The sequence below is a fragment of the Pristis pectinata genome, chromosome 2 (genome assembly GCF_009764475.1).
Source record: "Pristis pectinata isolate sPriPec2 chromosome 2, sPriPec2.1.pri, whole genome shotgun sequence".
NCBI lineage: Eukaryota > Metazoa > Chordata > Chondrichthyes > Rhinopristiformes > Pristidae > Pristis > Pristis pectinata.
Genome location: NC_067406.1, coordinates 80,239,740 through 80,263,539, shown reverse-complemented (window position 1 = coordinate 80,263,539; position 23,800 = coordinate 80,239,740). Strand labels below are relative to the sequence as shown.

General features: G+C 41.3%; 1 protein-coding gene across 1 annotated transcript in view; it reads right to left on the bottom strand.

Moving 5' to 3' along the window:
* The window catches only part of LOC127583983 (prominin-1-A-like), a 135,780-nt gene that overhangs the window by 9,706 nt on the left and 102,274 nt on the right, over positions 1 to 23,800 (bottom strand). Inside the window, 17 exon segments of the mRNA XM_052040461.1 lie at positions 681 to 749; positions 1,302 to 1,325; positions 2,275 to 2,390; positions 2,495 to 2,584; positions 5,506 to 5,574; positions 5,971 to 6,050; positions 6,690 to 6,724; positions 6,727 to 6,743; positions 10,396 to 10,413; positions 12,437 to 12,466; positions 12,468 to 12,530; positions 15,215 to 15,241; positions 15,244 to 15,375; positions 16,561 to 16,642; positions 21,704 to 21,807; positions 23,170 to 23,293; positions 23,434 to 23,586. Of these exon segments, the coding sequence (XP_051896421.1) occupies positions 681 to 749; positions 1,302 to 1,325; positions 2,275 to 2,390; positions 2,495 to 2,584; positions 5,506 to 5,574; positions 5,971 to 6,050; positions 6,690 to 6,724; positions 6,727 to 6,743; positions 10,396 to 10,413; positions 12,437 to 12,466; positions 12,468 to 12,530; positions 15,215 to 15,241; positions 15,244 to 15,375; positions 16,561 to 16,642; positions 21,704 to 21,807; positions 23,170 to 23,293; positions 23,434 to 23,586 (1,233 nt within the window).

Sequence of the window (23,800 nt, the reverse complement as noted above, 5' to 3'; positions counted from 1 at the left end):
GAGTGATTTACCAAGGACTTCTGTTAACCAGAATGGAACAATACTGAAAAATTGATATCTCAAAACAAACTGCTTGATTATGCAGTAATTATTTTTCATGTAACACTCTCCTCCACAAATCATGCATGTTGATGTGAAGCCAATAAAAGTCACAAGTTTCATTATGCGCCCTGAAAGCATGTCAGGGCACATAAGATTTTTTAAGATCATGCACTGAAGAAATTACTGCAGATAATATCTAAATTTAAATTCCCACCTCTTTGCCAAACACTAAAAGTTACCAAAATTCTATGTCAGATGCAAGTAACAATCTAACACAAAGCAATGATGGTGCCGCAAACCTTTCATTCATGCAATTTTTAGGTTTTCATGAGATTACAGAACAAAAATTCTGTGGTGAAAGAAATATTAGTTTGTAAAGTGTTTTAATATATATATCCATGTCATATTTTTGTTAAAGTAATCAATTCCATTTGCTCTGGAGCACGGTAAATTGACTGATCATTATTGCTATAAATGTACACACAATATATTCATGCTGGTTAGTGCTACCAAAGCATGCAAAAGTTAAAGGTTTTTCAGCAATTAATTTGAGCTAGGAAACATCTGCAGTGATCATAGATAAATCTATACCTTGAGGAAAAATAATAGCATGCATAGATTCACTCCAAGGCATTTACCTTATTAAAACTGGACTTTGAATATCATGTGAATGCTCATTATGATAACCATTACTACCATTTTCCAAACTGCAACAAAAAATGAACAATATGCACAGGGGAAACAAAATCAAAGCTTGGGATTTCAAAGTAGACTTTTTTTTATTAAAAACTGCATGAAGTAAAATGAAAAATGAAGTATGTCTGCATTGCTAAATCTTTTTCAAATTCATTTCAAAACAAAGCTATAACTTCTTCCATTTCCAGATCTGCAGTATTATCTTATATTAGAAAGTACCTAAATTGACCCTAAATACACTGCATCAAGATAGGCTATTTTATAATAAAAAGCTGTTAATATTTATATGCAGTGCTATCTATAATGCAGGCAAAGATAATTCCAGGCATTTGTGCAAACAATAGAAGTGCATTATGCAATATTTTGCATCAATTCTCTCCTCCCCTCCAAATATTGTGCTCATTAAGTATTTTGCATTTAAGTGAAATTTAAATTAGTCTAAATACACCACTGCATTCCCACATTTCCGTGCAATACCACAAGTGCAACTCTGTTTACAAACTATTACTGTCAGACTTTGAAATTTACTCCCCAAGGTGCACCAACATAAAACAAATTCTTACATTTTCATGGGTATATTCTCAGTGCTACACAGGAATAAAAATGGGAATATTGTTAATGAACAGAAAATATTAAAGCAGTGCTTATGTTTTTGCCATGAACCACGTACACATATACTCGTTTTATTGGGTGCTACACAACTTGCGTTAAATCAACTCTGGTCACTGGCATTTAAATTTTATGCAAGAAACAAACAAAAGTAGTGATCATAAATTAAGAGGTGCAAAACTTTTCCAGCTTTCATTTGATCTCTGACTGAAAGCAGTAATGAATGCCCAAAATAAAAAAAGCCAAACTGAAAGTGGAAAGGGTATCAATGGTTATCACAAAGTAAAATGCCAAGTCCCTGAGACAGAGGAACTGTAAAGGAGAAAAGGAATATGTAGGGTTTAGACTCTTACAATTAGTAAATCAACTGAAGGTTCAAATTAATTCTCTACATTATTTATAAAGAGACAAGAAGAGAAATTCAAGAGAAACAAGAATAGGGTGGGAGAAGACTACTATTTTGCAGGGCAATACTTTTGTCCAACACAAGGAAAAACTCTTAGGACCAAAAAGAGCAATTGGGAAACAAACCAGCAACTGTATTGATCAGTTGTCCCTGAACAAAAGCTGCTTACCCAATTTACAGAACAAGCACAGGAACAACCAAGATCCGAGAATAGCTGCTCATGTCTAGTTCATTTAAATTGGTCTATTGTGAAATTGTAAAATTTGAAAAGATTGTTTCCTACACATTGGACAGGTGAATTTAGTAACTTTTTCCCCCAATCATCCTATTCACTCATTCATTCAACTCCAGATCAAAATCAATTATCTGGAAAATCAATTTTAATAAATGCTATGCATTGAAAAATAATTTTCACAACAATCCCAATTAGAAATGTGTTCATTATTCCTTGTATTTTACAAATGTGGAAAAACACTAAGAACATCAAGGCATAACTTCCGCAAATTTCTTAACATACTCACTCATCATATACGTCCTCTGTGTCCATCCGTCGATAGAATTTGGCTAGCTTCACAGCAACTATAATACTTGGAATTAAAAATATTGTACAGCAACCAAGGCTAAACCAAAATCCATTCTGAAAAGAAACAAAATACAGAAACCAGTTATTCCCAGAGTCAAATGCATGATTGACAGAAAAACACTGTGCATCATAAAATGGAGGATTTTGTTTTCTTTTACCAAGGAATCCACTATAAAACCGCATAGTATCATATCAACTGTGTCCACCACGTTAGCAACCGGCTTACAGATCGCAACTTCGTTGTTCAGCTGTAAAAGAGAACATACATTATTCTGAGGAAAATGAATCCCACTTTTTCCAACCAGAAGTATAACTGTTTAATTATTCTGACTTTTTTTTGTAGAAGTAGCCACACTAATTACAGCAAACTACAAATAAGGCCTAGATACTTTTTTGGTGGGTGATAGAGGGTGGGGAGGAAGTATAGGAAGTCAGACATTATCCCCAGATTATTTTATTGTTATCTCACAGCACCCTCGCCAAATGAGCAGAAGCAGGTCAAGGTAGTGGCTTGCCAGCAACTTGGAGGGAAACCAATGTTGGGCAATAAATGCCAACACTGTTAGCATCCCATGAACAACTTTAGATCATGTCAAAGCCAGAGAGTTATCTGGATGAGCTGTCTTAAGTGGAGGAGACAGGAGCAGGACAACAAAATATTTAACAAATCCTGGGACACCTCACAAAGCACTAAACCAAATGGAATATTAAACTGTTCAAGTGATGGCAGTGATTGTAGGCTTGGGCAAGAAAATATATGGGCAAATTAGAAGTGAAGGGGTTTAAGGAAGGAGCTTGAAATGCAGTTTGAGGGTGAACACCACAGGACCAAAACCATTGTCTTCAACTTAAATAAGGGTGATTATAAATAGTATGAAGGTGGAGTTGTCCAAGGTAGACTGGGAAAACAAGCTAAGAGACAGGTCAGTAGATGAACAGTAGCAGATATTCAAATAGCTGGTCCACAACACTCAATAGGAATTTATCCCAATCAAAAAGAGGGACTCCATCAGAAAGGCACAATCTGTGGTTAACAAAGGAGATCAAGGATAATATTAAATTGAAGAGTGGGGCGTATAAAGTGGTAGGCTAGAGAAATGGGAAGTTTTTAGGATCCAGCAGCAAAAGACTAAAATATTTACAGGAGAGAAAATTCTGGAGAGAAAATGTACATAATATTAAACAAACAGCAGGAGTTTCGATGAATATAAAAATAGGAGGAAGGCAGCCAACAGAAGGGTGAAACCTCTAGAGAATGAGGCTGGTGAATTGATAACAGGAAACAAATAAATGGCTTTTTTTTTTGCATCAGTCATCATCATGTAGGACACTGCAAGAATACCCAGGATAACAGATGAGCTAATTTCAAATAACATGAAGGAACTCAAAGATCTCTACCACAAGGGATAAACTATTAGGGAAACGCACGGGGTTAAAGGCAGACAAAGCACCGGTACCTGATGGCCTTCACCCAAGGGTTTAAAAGGGAGTGGCTGCAGAGACAGTGGATGCATTGGTTGAAAATGTTCAAAACCCACTAAATTCCAGGAGGGTGCAAGAGCCCACATGACACCCTTGTTCAAATAGGGAGGAAGACAAAGCAGGGATCTATAAGCGTTAGTTGAACATCTATTGTTGGCAAGATGCTAGAGTCAATAATCACCGAAGAAGTAACTCGTCATTTAGAAGAGTGAATGTAATAAACCCTAGTCAACATGGTTTAATGAATGAAAGGTAAATCATGTTTGACAAATTTGCTCAAATTCTTTGAGGATCTAACAGGGAGAGTTGATAGAGGGGAACCTGTAGATGTCGTGTATTTAGATTTCCCAAATGCATTTGACAATGCGCCACACAAAAGGATCATGCAAAAATTAAGAGTCCAAGGTATTGAAGGAAGTGCGTTAGCATGTTTTGAAAACTGACTGTTACATAGAAAACAAAGTTAGAATAAATGGATCCTTCTCAGGCTGGAGGGACGTAACCAGTAGAGTACCCCAGGGATCAGTCTTGGCCTTGAATTGTTTACTATTTACATTAATAACCTGGAGGAGGGTTTCCAAGTTTGCCAATAACATGAAAATAGGTGGAGGGGCATGTTGTGACAAGGACATTGTGATTCTACACTGGGAAATATAGAGTTATTGGGTAGAAACCTGGTAAATGGAGTTAAAAGTGGAGAAATGTGAGGTCATGCACTCCCATAAGAGAAATCAAAAGGTGGATTATTTAAATGGAGAGATACTGAGTGAAGTTCAAAAGGGATCTAGGTGTTCTAATGTATGAATCACAAGTAGCAAGCAGGTCCAATGAGTAATTAAGGTGGCAAATGGCATTTTGGCTTTTATTTTGAAGACATGATCATATTGAACAGCAGGACAACAAGTTTGAAGGACCCAGTGGCCAACTCCTGCTCCTATTTCCTTGTGTTCTTGAGAGTTCAGAATGAGAAAACCAGGTTCCTGGGAATACTACTACCAATGGAGGATAGAGAAGGCTATCAGATACGGGAGGAAAAGCAAACCTTCAGCAATGGGTGTTTGGGAAGGATCCTAAGTACTTGAAGACAATGAGGATGCCCATTTTCCAAAAATAAATGAAGAGGCAAGGTGGGGCCACTGGGGATTAGCATGTGGTTGGGTACCCAAGGCCTCAGAGATTGGAGGATTGAGCCAGGCCAGCCCTGGACATCATTTGAAGGGATTGTGATTGGGGAAAAGGGAGGGCAATAAGATCAAAGAAAATGGGATAGCATTGGAGGGGGGAAGAATGGAAAAAAGGTGGCATCATTGTTACAATGTGTTTGGGGAGAGGCAAATCAATAGTGGGAGCACGGATATCAGGACTGTGGTGGTAGGAGGAGGGTGATTAGATCAGGATATTAGGCATTGTGGGGTGGGTGCCTGATGGCAGACAACAAATTAGTTTAATTTTCTCATTTGCCAGATGGAAGGCCATTGACCTGAAACAGTAACTGTTTCTCTCTCCACAGACATCTGACCTGCTGAGTATTTCCAGCACTTTTGTTTCAGTATTTTCAAACATTTCTTTCACTCATTTAACATTGAAATCACACTGGATGGATAACTAACTACACGTCAAATAAATAAATCTGCAATTAACATTCAAAAACAAAATTTCCTTACAATGTAGGCCTGACAATACTTACAACATCCTTAGCCCACTCTAAATATTCTGTGAAGTAGCCAATTAGAGTCTTGATGAAGTGATATATTTCCTGAAGAGAAGAATGTATTTCAGATATGCCATCAGTTATGTGAAGCAAACCAAGTGCAGTACATAACCCAAAGATGAGATTCTGCTAAATGGTAAATAACTTATTACCACGGTAGTGTAGCAGTTAGCGTAACACTATTACAGCACCAGCAACCCGGGTTCAATTCCGGCCACTGTCTGTAAGGAGTTTGTATGTTCTCCCCATGTCTGCGTGGGTTTCCTCCGGGTGCTCCAGTTTCCTCCCACATTCCAAAGACGTATGGGTTAGGAAGCTATGGACACGCTATGTTGGCACCAGAAGTGTGGCGACACTTGCGGGCTGCCCCCAGAACACTCTGCGCAAAGGTGCATTTCACTGTGTGTTTCGATGTACATGTGACTAATAAAGATATCTTACCTGTTTTACAATCTCAGTCCCATTGTGGTGGATTAGATACTGAGCAGATTCAACAGCTGCAATATACCATCCACTTTCACCTGTGAAGCAGGAACAGAAAGTAAAAGTGAACAGCTCCGTGTGAACAATGAACATGGATCCTAAATTACGTGAACTCCCACATGTTGCTTCCTGCACTCGACAAAGTTCTTGGGGCACAGTTGTATTTAAGATGGCATATTGATTACTGTGCATGCTGACAGAATTAGGATCAGCTCAAAGTTAAGATCACTGTGTGCAGGTTTCTCTCTCAAGAAACCATGAGTATTTTTGGAAGAACAGGAACGCACGTTAGAAGTCAAGCCAATGTAGAACACTATACTGCAAAACAAACGGCACTTTCATAAATGGAAGGGATACAAGTTTAATTATCAGCATTCCTGACTGAAGTTACTTATCGTAGAGAGGTTGCAAATGAAGTCTACCCAGGAGTCAAAATCGAAAACTATAAGCAATCAAACTGAAATTGGCACAAGGAACCATTTTATAGCCACTGGGAAAATCTAAACACAAAACTAACGTGGCCAACTCAACTTCAACAGGGTCAAAAACAGCCTCTTCATCTAAACACATTTGTAACCGGTTCTGGATTGTACAACATGAGCAAGTGCCAATAAGAAATGCAACTTAAAAAAAAATAATTAAACATACAATAACAAAAGACACGTCAAATGATTTACCTTTAAGCCTGCTGCTATGTTCTGCAGTGATCCAATACTTTGGTTCAATGTGCTCTATTAAAGGAAGTATGTCACTTAAATTATAAAAGCATAGCAATATTAATAAATGTCTATATCAGCTGCTGTGCAAAGGTAACTTTTCTCCCCTGCAGGCCATATCTAAATATTCAATTTATCCTGCTCTCAACTTTGACAAATACAATGCTTGTTTGAAATTGTAAGGTTTTAGAAAAGACAACCTGATGATGATGGCCCAAGTACTATGTTACTGAGCTACAAATAAGAAATAACTCCAGCTGATGGATTTGCGATTTGTGGAGGGGTTGGAAGAAAAACAAAATAGTTAGTGGTCTTCCCTCCTCTAACTAGAGAAATGCATTGGAAGATATGGCAGCAAGATGAATGTATTTATTATCTGGAAATGGCAGAAAGGAGATACAAGTTGTAATACTCCACTAGAACATTAAATGTAAAGTTTCTGCCTGGTCACTCATCCTGAATTTGAAGAACCAGCATCTTAAATAGTTTTGAAGGACAAAGTTCCACACAAAGGAATTAAGCTTAAGAACTCCAAACATTCAATAAACCCTAGAAATGACTAAGAAACTAATGTGGATAGAAAATGATAATGTGAATGATAAATTGGACAGAAATCATAGTTTAGGGTGTCTTTCCCCCCTTTCTACACTCCCCCCCACTCACGCATAGACGTTTGGAAAAGAAGATTTGAAACAGGGAATGGCAATTAAAATATTAGCAAAATACTTGTGGTGAAATGTAATGTGAACAATGCAAACTCCAGCAGAAGGGAACAGAAGGGGTTGAAGCTAAGACAAGGAAGTTTAGATGCTTTAATAAACATGATCACTTAACAGGTATAATCAACGTAGACAAGTCAATAAGCCTTGAACTATACAGCCAGAACAGTACAAGCTATTCAAAATGCAACCTTGAAAAGACCTATTTCAACATTTATGGAGTATGCATGTGCTGAATTATTAACAAAATGGATTTATATGATGCCTCTAACACCGTAAATATCCCAAATTGTGCCACTGGAAGATTATCAACATGAATGCAGACTGACTGCACCAGCTAATTTAAAGTGGGGTGGTGAGGGAGAAAAAGCTCCATGGTGGTCTTATTTTGTTATATTTAGATTGGCTTTGTTTGTCATAGAGTCAGAGTACAACACAGAACTCGGCCCTTCAGCCCATCTAGTCAATACCGACCTGATCTTCTGCCAAGTCCCATCTACCTGCACCCAGATTATATCCCTCCAAACCCTCCCATCCATGTACTTATTCAAACCTCTCTTAGGTGTTACAATTGAACCCACATCTACCACTTCTGCTGGCAGCTCATTCCACACTTGCATCACCCTCTGAGTGAAGATCCCCCTCAGATTCCCCTTGTATATTTTCACCCTAAACCTTTGTCCTCTAGTTCTAGTCTCACCCAGCCTTAGAGGCAAAAGCCTGCATGCATTCACCCCCATCTATACCCCTCATAGTTTTGTTTACCTTTATAAGATCTCCCCTCATTCTCCTGTGCTCCAGGGAATAAAGTCCTAACCTATTCAACGTTTCCCCATAACTCAGGTCCTCAAGTCCCAGCAACATCCTTAAATTTTCTCTGCACTCTTTCAAGCTGATTGATAACTTTCCTGTAGGTAGGTGACCAGAACTGCACACAATACTCTAAATTTAGCCTCACCAAGTCTTGTACAACTTCAACATAACATCACAACTCTTGTACTCAATGCCCTGAATTATGAAGGCCAAACTGCCAAAAGCTCTCTCTACCACCGATTTGATGTAGAGTAAAACCCCAATAATCTGTTATCTGATTGTTCAGAAATCCCAATGGTATGGCATCTGGTTCACTGGGCCCCGCTTCCCACACTCCCTTTAAACTCATTGGACTCCCATTTCCTGTTCTCCCTTTAAATTCACTGGAAAATTTATTCTAGTGTGCAACATCCAAAAAAGGATGATGTCTGTTGGGGTATTAATAGGAGTAAATTACCAATAATGCAGAAAATCTACCCGTGCACCACCAAGGTCCCAAAGTTGAAGGATCATTGGAGCTTTACTATACAGTTACCTGTCCTCCTTTAGAAATTATACAAACTATACATGTTTTATCCAAGTTGGATTCCATTTACTCCCACTTTGTATAACAGTATGGTCAGGGTTCTGAGATTTCCCATCTGTTCTGCTCACATACACGATGTGCAAGCATAGTTGCATTCCAATCAGTATTTTCCAAATACAACATAAAATACTGACATCAAAATATACGATATCCTCAAGTATGAGTGTACAAGTTTACACAATGACACAGCAGAAACAAATATTTTACAAGTAATTGTTGATCAACATCCACCCATAATTCACACAAACTTTTAAATCAGTAATTTAACACTTTCCCCTACAGAAATGCAATCAAAGATATTCACATTTGTTCAATATCACTGACAATACAGCATGTAACATGTTATTTAATGATTTAAGTTAAGATACTCACAGAAACACCCACATAATTCTAAAACTTAAGTTGAAATAACAAAAGGCCAAAAAGAGAACAGTACTATGGAGCAAGTTAGCATATATAAAGATCAGTGCAGATGATAGTATAACAAGTTGAAATAATTGTCTCAGACTTTGGCCTTTGGGCCCAGAGACCGACTTTTATCTAACCTCAGTTAAAGGGAGATATGAAGACAGTGTGGTTAAAGACAGTGGCGAATTTCTGGAATTCTCATTCCTAGAGAGTTGTGGCAGCTAGCTCAGAAATATTTAAAAGTGGGGGGTAAATAAATTTTTGAAAGTTCAGGGGATTGAGGGCTATGGAGATCTAGCAGAGAGAAGGGAGTTGAGGCCTGGATAGATTAGTCATGATCATATTGAATACCAGCTTGAGAAGCCTGGTGGCCCATCCTGCTCCCACCTTGTGTTCTCGTGTTATTTCCTTATAATGGAGAAAAACACTACTGCATCCTAATGGTTTTTCATGCAAGCTGACTTCCAGCCAATCAGAAACAGGATTGCATAGTTTGATCATCCAGCACCCAGCATTGTTGGGGCTGTCTTATTGTGGAAACTAGCTGCAAGAACAATAAAGCCATTAGAGGCTATGCTCAGTTGCCCATTTTTTGTAACTGTAGCATTTCAATTCCCAGAAAACACAATGTTTATCATTTTTAGAGGAAGGCAGTGAACACCTGAATTTCAAGCAAGCACACATTTCTGCTACATCCATACAATAAAATTTAAAACAAACAAGAAAAGTTTCAAATATATTTGGTATGATTGCACTGTATTTGTGGCTGTATTAAAACAATACAAGCAATAGTCTTTATCAAGTTTTGAAAATCCATCTTTATCTACCAAACTGGAAACTAAAGCTCCAAAAAATTGAAAATGCACCATCACTTCAAACTAAATGTAGGGCAATCAGGCACAGGGATCCAAATTCATCACATTAAATTATGTGACAATGGATGTGAGTGAGCTTCACTAGTTCAAAGACTACCCCCTATCTTCTTTAAAAGGCCACCAGTGTAGTACAAAGGTTTCAAGCTTTGTAGACCCAACAGCCTTTTCCAGTTTTCTAAAATGCTCCAATTAACATCCAGCTAACAACATGACTAAAGTTGTTGTTCAGTAAAGACATTTACAATGGTTATATAAGAAAATCTTACCCGTGCTTCGATGTATCTCTGGTAAGCATTTAAAGAAAAAAACAGGAATAGGAATTAATAGAAAAAAGAATAGAGACATTAGATTAATGGAAAAGAAACCATTTTATGAAAGACTCAAGATAGGTTTCAAACAAAGAATAAGTAGTGAAGCGGCAGCATTAAAGAGATTAAATTCTGCTAGAAAGACCCTGGATTTGGATTAAATCTCCACCAATGTAAAAACTTCTGAAGTTCCAAAATCAAAGACCAAAGTTAAATTACAAAAGGGCCATAGAAATAAATTTAAGATTTCCGACTCCAAACAAATAGTTTTAGTATGTATGTACAAGCTCTATAACTTGTGCTTTGTTTGTACAAAGCCTTAAGATCAATCTTCACTTTAGAGTAGCGGAAAATGATTGCCATGGCTTAAGCTGTGGAATTGGTGGCAAACACATTAGACTGTTTGATACTTACCCCCCAAACTATTCCACAAATGCACAGAAGTATGGTTGAAAAGGATAATTGCAAGCGTAATAATCACATGAAACACAAATTTTGCTGTTCCACCCATCCAGCCCACCAAAGTCCTGAAATTAAATGATCAATAATTGTTGACAAAGACTTCCCTCCCTCAAGTCCCAACGTAACCAGCTCAATTCAAAAATGTTAATCAAGTTATCACAGATAAGTCTAGGCAATGGCATGTATGTCCTATCAGAAAGTGTGTGGAAAATGTAAACAATTTTCTATGGAATGTGAGTAGAGTGCCACCACATGGTAAGATTGCAAAATTAAAAGGTGACAGCTATACAAGTTACAGAAATGGGCTTTGCAGATACACAGATGGGCACTTATAATGGTCAAAGTTGATCAGAAGTTTTTTTAAAAAAATAAACTAAGGCAGGCTGTGCAAGGAAGTGCAAGACTTTTAATAAGGTGTATCAAGCTTTTAAAAATTTTACACCCTCAAGGTGAAATCTGGTGCTTCCTTGGGATAACATAATGGTTGCTGAAAATTGTAACTAGGTCAAAGCTTTTGATCTAAAATTAATAAAATCCTAAATTCTTTGCAAGAAGGGTTATTTCATAGTAAGATTACATTTCAACCACCCAGGTGAGATGGTGCCTTCAACTGTTGCCAGATGTCACAAATGGAGCAGTGATTGCCATTTAAGTTTCCGTTCAGAAGCTGCCCACCTCAATCCTTAAAAAGGGTTTGAGAATTTGATCAACAACACATGTAAAACTTGAGTTTTTAGGAACTATTCTTATGAAGTGGGTAACAGAGGTTTTGATTCTTTTACTTGCTCCAGAAGGAATACTACAAAATCTTGAGCCATTATAACAAATATCTACAATTAACTGCAAACAAGGATCAGAGGAAGTTTGTCGATGAGAGAACAACTTAATTTCCAAAAGAAAAAAAAAGTTATAAAATGAAGAAACCCTTTGCATTTTCATTGACTCACAGCTGCAATTCCCAGGGGCATGAAGAGCATCACCAATTTACCATCAGGATCTGTATCGTCCAAGAGCTGGCTGATAGCAGAATCCCCAAAATATCTTTCAGAAAGGTTATTCATTTATTGTCTTAAGTGCTGTACCCATTTTAGGATTTGTCTGTCCTTTTTCTTTTATTGTGCTTCAAAATCACCTAATTCTATCGTAAACACATTGATCACATTGTGTTTATCTTCCACCTTTTATGTGGAAAATTTCACCCATTTTCAGCAAGTAGTTTACTTAGGCCCAAGGGTTGCTACCCATTTATCAGCAGTAACAATAGGAACTGATTTTGATTTGCAAGGGACTTGGGTTTGTTTATGAAGCCATACATCCAGGCATGAACACAAAAGCAAGACAAAAAGGCAAATTATTTTCATTGAACTTTAAGGAAGAAGATTACAGCTGGCCTTTTTTGCTTATTATTAGCAAACAATATGGCCAAGAAAGTATATTCAAAGCACATCTGAAACAGGATAATGGCTCTTAAATTACTGTGCAATGCAAATGCTCCAGCATAAGCTTGAAGCTTTGATGAAAATAAAACATGTCTTACCACTGCTCCTTCTAGAGGTACAACTTGCTGTCTTGTATATTTCCCGAATATTGTTTGCATGACCTCTTAATGCATTCGCCAAGGCTCCTGCAGGCTGAAAAAGTTTGCATATTGTACTTAGAAAGTCACACACTGGAAAAACCAACAAATTGCCAAGATATGCTTGCCCAATATAGTACTTTACATTGAACACACAAACACTTTTAATGGAGTCAAATGTTTGGTTCAACTGTTTTCTATAAATTAGTGATTTAATTTCTCATCTCTGAGCAGGATCATCCCTTTCAGCTGCATGCAACAAGTGCAAGGAATGACAGGTATCTAACAGCAGGATTTAAAGTCCTTACAAGAAGTTGGTCTTGGCTGATACACACACAAATTATTGGAAAAGCAGCTGTTGCTTACTTAACGTAAACTGCCACTTTCAGTAGAAAGTGAAGGCAAGGATAAGGAATTGACAATTAAAGACAAGCATTGATGGGGGAGAAAAAAAACACCAAGATTGTCAATGCCGAAGACATAGATGCTCATCTTGGTCCTTCTAAATGGATAATTACTTTATAAATGTAACAGACATTTGGCAAAAGCAAATATATGCAGGAAATAAATATCAACAGATATAGAATGAATTTTTCCAAAGGCACTTATTTATTTCTAGTCTTAGTCTGCAACAAAGTCATAACTTGCAGAATTCTTAGTTTAAAAATTTCAAAAGCCTCCACTAACTTTAAAAAAAAGGTTTAGGCATTGATCAACACGAGTTATAAATCAGAGCTGCCATAACTCGCTCTGGAGTTCAGCTCCTTTATTAAAATCAGACCATGGGTACCAATGCAAGTTCCATATAGCCCAAGGGAAATAATTAAGTTCATTCTAAGGCTGGCACAACCCCACAGTAACCAGAGTGATGTCAGAATAGACTTACAATTATACAAAATGTGGCTTCCCCACTACTGAAGAGAAACTACACATGTAGGTATGTTTCCAGCAGGCAGAGTGAAAGGAAACCAAATTGTATCTGTGGCCAATTTCCCAAACAAAGACTTACCAATGCATTTTGCTTTTGCTTCTAGATTATTTGAATATGTCCAAGGTCCACTTTAGTCACATTTTTTTTGATCTGTAAATTAGAGAAATAAAACTCTGAAGAGAACTTGTTAGGTAAATGCACAGGTTACTTCTTGACTATGTTATATAGACCCAATCGAAAAGACAAAAGGGTAACTGTCCAAGTAAATGGAATATGCACTGGAAGAGGACAGTGTAGCTGACCATTTCAGAGGCAGCACAGGCAAAATTACACACTAAAGTAATCAAAATGACAATGTTTTATTATAGCTCGGGGACCATTTTTCTGACACGACAGCTATGAGAGATTCGAACGTGGAAAAATTAACATGGATCTGCGAGAGGAAACAACATTTTCAAGGACATTGGCATAAAAAGTTGGAGATGGTGAGGTAGTTTGCAAGTACAACAGGCTACAACACGATACATGTTTTTTCAGACATTTCTCCCTCCAAATGCCTACAATTACACTCAGTCGTTGCTACCAGCTGATTTGCTTTCCATGGCTCTGTATACTCATGAGATTGGCCCCAGGTTCCATCTCAACTTTTCCCCCAAACAAATATCCAGTATGTCCATATTGGGGGACAATTATCTATGAAGATAGTGACCAGTTCCCAGACCACTTGTGTCAAATGGCTCCGTGTTGAATGCTGTTGTAATAGAGAGCTTGCTACACAGCTGCGACTTGCAATTTCAAAGCCACTGTTGGCAAGTTTCAATATTGTCAATGGAAGCAATTTGTTAGCTAATACCATTTCTTGAGGTATTTAAACATTTTTATTGTATTTACAATGTATATTAGTGCTTTTAGAACTTTGTACTGTGAACTTGTGTCTGAGCGCGCATTGGATATATACGAGAGGGCCTTTAGTGATATCATGTTTTTTTCTTGTTATCCGCAGAAAGTTTGCATTGCTATCCTCAAAGATTGAGGACTTGGCATGCATTCAAATTATAAACAACTCTTCAGTTCCAAACCCAGCTATCTATTTCCTATAAATATATATATATTTTTTATTTATTTGTTTGTTTGTTTGTGTTTGGTTACCCAGATTTCGTGTTGATCAAGAAGATTTTAAACTTTATAGCAACAGCAGTGCACATGAGTAATATTTTCAATAATTCAAATTCTTTATGGAAATGAGAGTTTAAAAAAGTTGTTAAGAAAGTAGAAGAGATATTAGGTGTAAATAAAAGCTTTGTAATTTGAGGGTGAAGGGAAGGAATTCCAGATTTTGGGACCTCGTTGCTGTTTGTTCTGTGGTCAGTGTGGCCAAGAGCCAGGATCAGAGAATATGTGGAATGGGAGGTTGCACTACAGAAAGGAGGTTGACAATATAGAATATGGAGAAACTCAGAACGAAGACTTCACATTGGAGGTATTGGTGTATTTATGCTGGAAGGGTGGCAATGAAGTGATTTGGTTTTTAATGATCAACTCCTTTGGATATGGAAATATCTTTAATTAAAACCTCATTGCAAAGTTAAAGCAAATCACTGCACTTGGTAAAAGTTGTGTTCAAACAAAGAAAAACAAATTCATATCAGGTCCACCTGTAATTAACTTGCATAACAATTCAATTAATATTTATGCAAGATGGAACTGTTTCTGTCTTAGTACTGCATTATTAAGATAAATAGTTCTAATAACTAATTTCCAGTGGTGGATGCTTCATCCCATTGAAACACAAAGAATAAATGTAATACCTCATTGAAGTATGCCGCAAAATTAATTTTTGTTCAATGCCAGTATCAGTGAAATCACGAAGACCATTTTTTGCTTGTTCATCCAGTATCATGATACTACTCAATTTCACATCAACGTTGGTGAATTTGTCTGTCAGGTTAGCTGTTATACTGAAAAATATCTCATCAATGCCATTAACAATAAAAAAACAATACATTTGAACAACTTCTGCATTTACTACAATTTTTGCCCCATTTACACACAAAACTTTATACAATTAAAAACCCATAGCTACATAAGCAGCATCTTAGTACAACACAAGTTTGTCTAGGTAAGACCAATTCAAAATAGTCCCTCTAAAGTTACTGCCAAGCAAATAAAAATACAAAGTCCAATATTAACATCTTGAGCCTCAGGTATTTGGCCCAGCCAGAGGGGGGTCCCAATTCTTCTCTTCAATCCAAATTCAGTTCCATTTTCAACTGGACTTTCAGCCTTCTACATTCCCTTCAAGGGGCCATTCTTTTGTTTGCTATGCACTTAGAAAACTGACTGCAGCACACACAGTGCCATTTATTGGTACAGAATGCAGGAATTTAAATCAGATCATACACACTTCCCACAAATCCAAATGGAAAATTATTTGAACAAAATGAATTTCAATAATTCAGTTGCAGTTTTAACACGAAGGAAGCTACATTACATTGATAGAAAGACAGTCATCATTTGTCTAAAGTACAACTCAACAGCAAAACACAGATTCCATTTAGAGGAATGTATGTAGAGTTTTTATTCTGATCTCCCCTCCCAAAAATCCATTCTTTTTAGATTTATACAGAAAAGCACCCTTCCCAGTCAACGTCTGGCGGGGGGGGGTGGGGTGAGAGAGATCATTCCTGGCTGAAACAGATCAAGTTAACACTTGCAATTTACTATTTGATGAGTTACTACAGTAGGGTGTTAAATGAAAGTATATCATTTCCTTGTTAGAAGGTTAAAAGAAGAAAATGGAAATATAATCTTAAGGCAACTGTTAACGTTGACCCAGGTGGGATTGCAAAAGCTCCAACATTTTCCCTTTTTCGTTACATTTAAAAATGAAAGAAGAAAACCCAAGAGGCAAAAATTACCTTCAGCAAAGTCAAATTGCCCTGAAGACAAAACTGAGCTAGCACAAGATCACAGCTCGACCAACTTTTGGTCTAAATCTCATTTCACCAGAAACAATAGCAAAAACCACGAGAAAGTGAAGAGCAATGTTCCAGTGCAATTGCTAAGCTTGTCTTTTCAACTTTGAATAATTCATTACCAAGGAAACTGCTTAATATTATTTCATCCAAAGACAAACATCACTGCTTTTACTCACTGCATTGAAATTTAGATCATCAACATTGAATACATTTTGAAGCTGGAAGGCTGAATATACTCCTTCATTTCTGCGGCATTTGCTGCATAGAAAATAAAATAAAATTTGATTTAGCTTCCACAGCAAGGATATCTCTCTCTTAAAATACATAATAACCTATAAGATGGCCCTGAAGTGGTTCAGGTAATTGTCATAGCTCTCAGATTGCATGATTCTCCCCTTGACTGATATTTCCACTTCAGTGTTGTCAAACTACTGTAACAACTCACCGCACCGGCATTCGAACCGGCTCCCGACATCGCAACGTCGGAGGCCCCGATCCAAGATGGCGCGGGGCCCTCCTTCTTCCCCAGCGTTGGGCTGGGAAAGCCCACGCGCGGGAAGGTCAGGTGACCGCGCATGACGTCAGCGCAGGAACTGTAGCGTGGGAAGTTTTCAGCTATAAAGGCGCACTGCGCCCCGGGTCTGCATTCGACCTCTGATTTTGAAACCAGCGACTCTGTGTCTTCATTTCATAGTGTGTAGCTAGCCGCTACATTGGTGACCCCGACGGGCCCAAACGTTTTTGGACCTATGATGTCTGCACAGCAAGAGGTACAGGCAGTAGCCCTTCAACTGCCCACCTTCTGGACCCTCCGGCCCCGTGTCTGGTTTGACCAGGCTGAGGCCCCAGTTCCAGGTTCGCCAGATCACCAGGGACGACACCAAGTACTATTACGTGGTGGGCGCCCTTGACCAAGACACTGCCGCCCAGGTCGAGGATTTCATTCAGGCGCCCCCCGGAGGAGGAGAAGTACGATAAGTTCAAGACCCTCCTTCTCGAGACTTTTCAGCCTTTCCCGACTGCGAACGGGCCTCCCGCCTACTTCACCGCGATGGGTTGGGCGACAGACCCCCCTCCGCGCTCATGAATGAGATGTTGGCCCTGCAGACGGGCATAAACCCTGCCTGCTGTTTGAGCAGATCTTCCTGGAGCAGTTACCTAATGACATCCACCTGCTCCTGGCAGATGCCGATTTCAGCAAACCCCGGAAGGTGGCCGCCCCGGGCAGATGTCCTTTGGCAGGCGAGGGAAGGAGAGCAGGGCGTCCGTCGAGTGCGTTGCCACGCCATGTACCCAACAGGCCGGCCACCATGCAGGTTTCCGAGAAACGCCAGAGCCAGCCGCCGCTGACGACTACAGCGGCTAGCCACCCAGATAGCCTCTTGCATGTGTGGGACAGGCGTTCTGGACGTCAGTTTCCTAGTGAACACTGGAGCCAAAGTCAGCGTCGTGCCTCCCACCGGCCGCGAGACTCGCAACTGCCACACCAGGACCCGCCCTCAGAACAGCCAACAGCAGCGCCATTCGGACCTTTGGCACCCGGTTGGTACACCTCCAGTTCGGCACCTGCAACTTTACTTGGAGGTTCATCCTGGCCGCTGTCGCGCAACCACTCCTTGGGGCAGACTTCCTTCGTGCCAACAGTCTGCTGGTTGACCTGCAGGGTAAGCGTTTGGTACATGCCAGGACCTTCCAAACGTTCTCGTTGGGTGTGGCCAAGCTTGCCGGCCCAACATCTCGACTCAGTCACCACGCTCGACCAATGAGTTTGCCAGGGTTCCTGGCAGAGTTCCTGTCCATACTAATGCCCCAGTTCTCCACCACCTTGCCCAAGCACAGTGTCCAGCATCATATCCCCCACCCAGGGCCCTCCCCTCCACACCCATGCCCAGCAGCTACCCCCAGACAAGCTCCGCCTCGCGAAGGAGGAATTCAAAAAAATTAAGGAGCGGGGTATCATCCGCAGGTCGGACATCCCATGGGCCTCTCCGCTACACATGATCCCCAAGGCAGCCGGAGGCTGGTGGCCCTGCGGCGATTACCAACACCTCAACGACATTACTACCCCAGACCGGTACCCCGTGCCGCACATTCAGGACTTTGCTGCCAACCTACATGGGCGGTCCATTTTTTCCAAGGTCGACCTCGTCCACGGGTATCACCAGATCCCGGTGCATCCGGACGACATTCCAAAGACGCACTGATCACACCTTTCAGCCTCTTTGAATTCATCCGGATGCCCTTTGGCCTCAAGAATGCTGCTCAGTCCTTCCAAAGATTCATGGACGCGGTCGGGCGCAACCTTGACTTCGCCCTTCATATACCTTGACGACATCTTGATCGCCAGCAACAGCCACCAGGAACACTTCACGCACCTCCGCCAACTCTTTTCTCGCCTGAGGGAGTTCGGCCTGACCGTCAACCCAGCGAAATGCCAATTCGGGCTGGAGACAATCGATTTCCTGGGTCACTGGATCGACAAACACAGCGCCACGCCCCTGCCTGAGAAGGTTGACGCCATCCGCCATTCGCCCGACCCACCTCCATCAAGGGCCTGCAGGAATTCCTCGGTATGGTAAACTTTTATCACTGGTTCATACCATCCGCGGCCCGCATCATGCGCCCGTTGTTTGCTCTCCTGTCAGGCAGAAGCAAGGACATTGTTTGGTCGGAAGAGGCTCACACCGCGTTCGTTGAAACCAAGCAGGCCTTGGCGGACACAGTCATGATGATGCATCCGCGCACGGACGTCCCGACTGCCCTCACGGTCGACGCCTCCAGCACAGCGGTCGGAGGTGTGCTGGAACAACTTATCGAAGGGCGTTGGCAACTGCTGGCGTTCTTCAGCAGGCACCTTCGACCACCAGAGCTCAAATATAGCGCCTTCGACCGCGAGCTGTTGGCGTTGTACCTGGCCATCAGCCACTTCCGTTACTTCTTGGAGGGCAGTCCGTTTACTGCTTTCACCGACCACAAGCTGTTGACCTTCGCCTTCCACAAGGTCTCAGATCCCTGGTCCACCCAGCAACAGCGGCACTTGTCGTACATCTCTGAGATCATCACTGACGTCCGCCATCTGTCCGGGAAAGAGAACGTGGTCGCGGATGCACTGTCACGGCCCACCATCCAGGTTTTGTCCCGGGGGTGGATTTCGGCGCCTCTAGCGGAGGCACAGCGAACGGACACGGAGATGCCCAGCTATCGCACCGCAGTCTCGGGCCTGCAGCTGCAAGACCTTCTGGTAGGCCCCGGTGAGCACACCCTGCTCTGTGATATCTCCACAGGTAGAGCCCGCCCCATCATCCCAGTTGCCTGGCGCAGACGGGTGTTTGATGCCATCCACGGCCTTGCACACCCGGTAGTCCGGATGGCGTCCAACAAGTTCATCTGGCATGGCTTGCATAAACAGGTTTCCGAATAGGCCCGGTCCTGCACTCACTGCCAGACCTCGAAAGTACAGCAGCACGTCAAGGCCCCCTTGCAGGAGGTTCGACCACATCCACGTCAATCTGGTCGGCCCTCTTCCAGTCTCCCGAGGAGCGCGGTACCTCCTCATGATTGTCGACCGTTTTACCCGCTGGCCTGAAGCCATTCCCCTCGCAGATACCTCCGCCCAGTCCTGCGCATGGGCCCTTTTGTCAGCTTGGGTGGCCTGTTTCGGTTGTCCCGGCACATATCACTTCAGACAGGGGAGCTCAATTCACCTCCGGCCTGTGGTCTGCTGTCGTCGACTTGTGGGGTTCCCGGATCCACCTCACCACCGCTATCACCCGCAATCCAATGGGCTGGTGGAGAGGTTCCATCATCACCTGAAGTCAGCGCTCATGGCCTGCCTTAAGGGGCCCAACTGGGTAGACGAACTCCCCTGGGTCCTGCTGGGATACGCACTGTGCCAAAAGAGGGACCTACATGCCCCGTCCGCGGAGATGGTCTACGGAACGCCCTTAGTCGTCCCGGGCGAGTTCCTGCCAGCCCCTCGGGGGCCAGAGGACAGACCTGCCACGGTGCTCAACCGGTTGTGCGAGCGGCTTGGGAGCCTGGCCCCGATTCCCACCTTGCGACAAGGACAGGTCCCGGCCCGTATGCAACTTCCCTCCAACACTAAGTTTGTCTTTGTCAGGAGGGGAGCGCACCGATCACCGCTGCAATGGCCGTACGAAGGGCCATTCCAGATCATCAGGAACAATGGATCTACATTCGTGCTGGACATTGGCGGGCGCGAGGAGGTGTTTACAGTTGACCGGCTGAAGCCAGCTCATCTAGACTTGGACCAACCCATGGTGGTACAGCGAGCGCAGCGCCGGGGCAGGCCACCTAAGTCATAGTTTATTTCATTCTGGTTTTCACAACAGTATTGCCGGTTCTGGGGGGGGGGTCATGTAGCGACTCACCGCACTGGCATTCGAACCGACTCCCGATGTTGTCAGAGGCCCCGATCCAAGATGGCGCAGGGCCCTCCTCCTTCCCCAGCGTTGGGCTGAGAAAGCCCGCACACAGGAAGGTCAGGTGACCCATGCACGACGTCAGCGCCGGGGAGTTTTCAGCTATTAAAAACGCACTGCGCCCCGGGTCTGCATTCGACCTCTGATTTGAAACCAGCGACCCTGTGTCTTCATTCATAGTGTGTAGTTAGCCGCTACACTATATTAAAAAAAATAGAACCCTCAATGGTGCCCCATCTAACTGACCAGAAAGGTGGGATTGGAGACCTTTGCATGCAGCTATAGAAAAAGTTATTTAGTTCATTTTCATTCAGACGTCACCAAACCAGGGAAAAATAACTTTCACTTATTAACAATTTCAACAGAGGAACAGATCCCAAGCTGCTATCTTCAATCAGATGTTGTGAAGCTGACAAAGACGACCATGAAAATTTGTATGCCAAGAAAATATTAATGAAACCCATGACCAACTATGACAAAGGCATTACTTAATGGCCTATTAACATCCTGGTGTCAAGTTTCCTGGTGTGACAATAGGGAGGCAGAGCTTCAGCATACCCCAAGGCTGGTGTGAATGAATAGGAGGAAATAAAAATGGAGTTCACTTCTGGAGAGTATTGGAGCCATTCCCAATTCTTATTCACGTAGGCCTTACACCAAGGGTTGGGAATGGCTTCAACAATCTCAGGTGATTGAATAATTAAACCAAAGCTCTGTCCAGATTTGCTTACTTACCTACTTGTCAAACCTAGATTCCTACCCCAGTACAAATAATCACCACTACAGGGATGCAGGAGGCCAAGAGTTAAAGAAAATGGAAGCTTTTCTTCCCGAAGAAACAAATATCAAGTAGCAGCAGTAAACTTTAGAACCTGACCTGTACACGCTCTGAAAAGTGAGGTTTACGTTGTGTTCAGAAAACAGAAGTCCAGAAAGGAAGTTCTTCCACTGAGAGTTCAATAAATAGGGAGTATCCAAAAGCTTGTAAACACAAAAATGACAGGCTTAGGAGCAAAAACTATACATCACTTCTACAAACACCAATTTTTACTAACATCTCATGTAACGGGTACCTTTTCTTAAAAGATTATAACATAATATTGTTAAAACACTAGAGTCAAGACTCTCAACTGCTTTTTAGAAATATAAAAACAATGAAAACAATGGAAATTTTATTCCTGATACATATCATTTCAAATAAGATTCCATATTTTATTGACTGTTCTTCAACATCAACTTTTGTAATCTTGAATTTCTTAATGTCAATAATAATTTAAACAAATGATTTATCACATGGAATCCTATTTTAAACCATGTTTTAGCTCATGAGAACTTATACACATATAGATAGATATGTCATTTGTAAAATGTCCCAAGGAGCTTCACCAAAACAACCAATGAAAACTTGACATCTAGCTACAAAGGGACATAATGGGCCAAATTCTAGTCTCAGGTCAGTGCCTCCCAGGTTTGCAAGGATCCTCCGCAAGTCTGGGACTACCTAAGCGACAGATGCCAGAGCATATCACTTCATTCCATTGCCTAATCCAGCAGAGAAGGTTGGATGTTCTGGGATTCCTCAGAATAATGCCTTTATGATCCAAAGCTAGTCAGACCAGGCATAAGGTCAGAATCCACATTCATCTTATGGATTCCCAACCTGGAGATAAAGGGCATGAGAAACAAGTTCAGTCACTTTTACTTTCCCCCCCGCCCCCCCCCCCCCCCCCCCCCCCCCCCCCCCCCCCCCCCCCCCCCCCCCCCCCCCCCCCATATCTTTATTTGCAAGTCTTCTAATGAGTTTTAGTATTAAAATGTAACATTTTCTAAAATTAACTCAAACCAATTTTTTAAATGTCTCAATAATAGGGATAGTGACAAAAGCCTTCAGACAACTTTGACAGGAGGTGAGGCTCTGCACACAACTTTACCTCCCATTAAAAGCTCTCAGGGAGTTTCAAGTTAAGCCCTCAGTGGCTGAGGCCTAGTTGCCACTGAGGTCTTGCCATATTTATCACCACATCCCACCTCACCTTGGCCAGATTAAGTGGCCCTGGGTGGGGACCACAGCTGGTGATCCAAATAAAGGCCACGTGGGGGAAAAAAAAAGACTCATTGAGAGTTAGAACTTGAGCATCTTAAACAAGAATGATAGTATTAAGGGGATTGCAGAGTCCAGAGCCTTGATACCTAAAATCACCACCAGTTAGTGGAGATCTAAAAGCACATAATGGTTTTCAGACACAAGAGCTCAAATTTGGTTTAAAAAAAAAACAGCAAGAAAACAAAAATCAGAAATAAAAACATTTATCTTTCATTTACAATAAAGTTCTTGCATTTTACCTTAAATAAACTGTTGTCTTTAAAAGATTGACAAGCGAGCCTTTCTACATTTCCTCCTGTGAAAAATGTGACCACAACTACCAGCATCAAAAGCCAGGAGAAAATGAAGCTGACCCCAACACCCCTAAAAGAAATGGCAGAGTTAGGTTTTTAAAAAAAGGCTATGAAGTATTGGACAAATATTGGAAGCAAATCATATTTATTACAAAGATTTTGCAATGTATTTGCGATCTACGTCAGCAGTATTTTTGACATTGTGCTTACGCTAAAAGGAGGGTGCCTCCCGTGTTTGATACGCAGCCTCTGGTGGTTGGAGAAGCATGCTTGTCAAACCCGCAGGATCCACACAGCAAACCAAGGTAGTTGAAAGTAAGGATAAGTACAACTGAACAGCAGAGTGCAATTCCACCAAGCCATCTATAAAAAGGATATACAGGTATGAAATCAGTTCTATTTTCAATATTTACACAGATTTTCATATCAGATACTTAGAATGCAATGAAGTGGCATTCAAGGTGATGCATGATTCTAAAACACAACTTAGGGGACAGTGCACCACTGTTGATCTGTGTTCTTTTAATCCTCCATGCTGAAACCATAAATATGAGACACCCGATTACTCTTCATATCA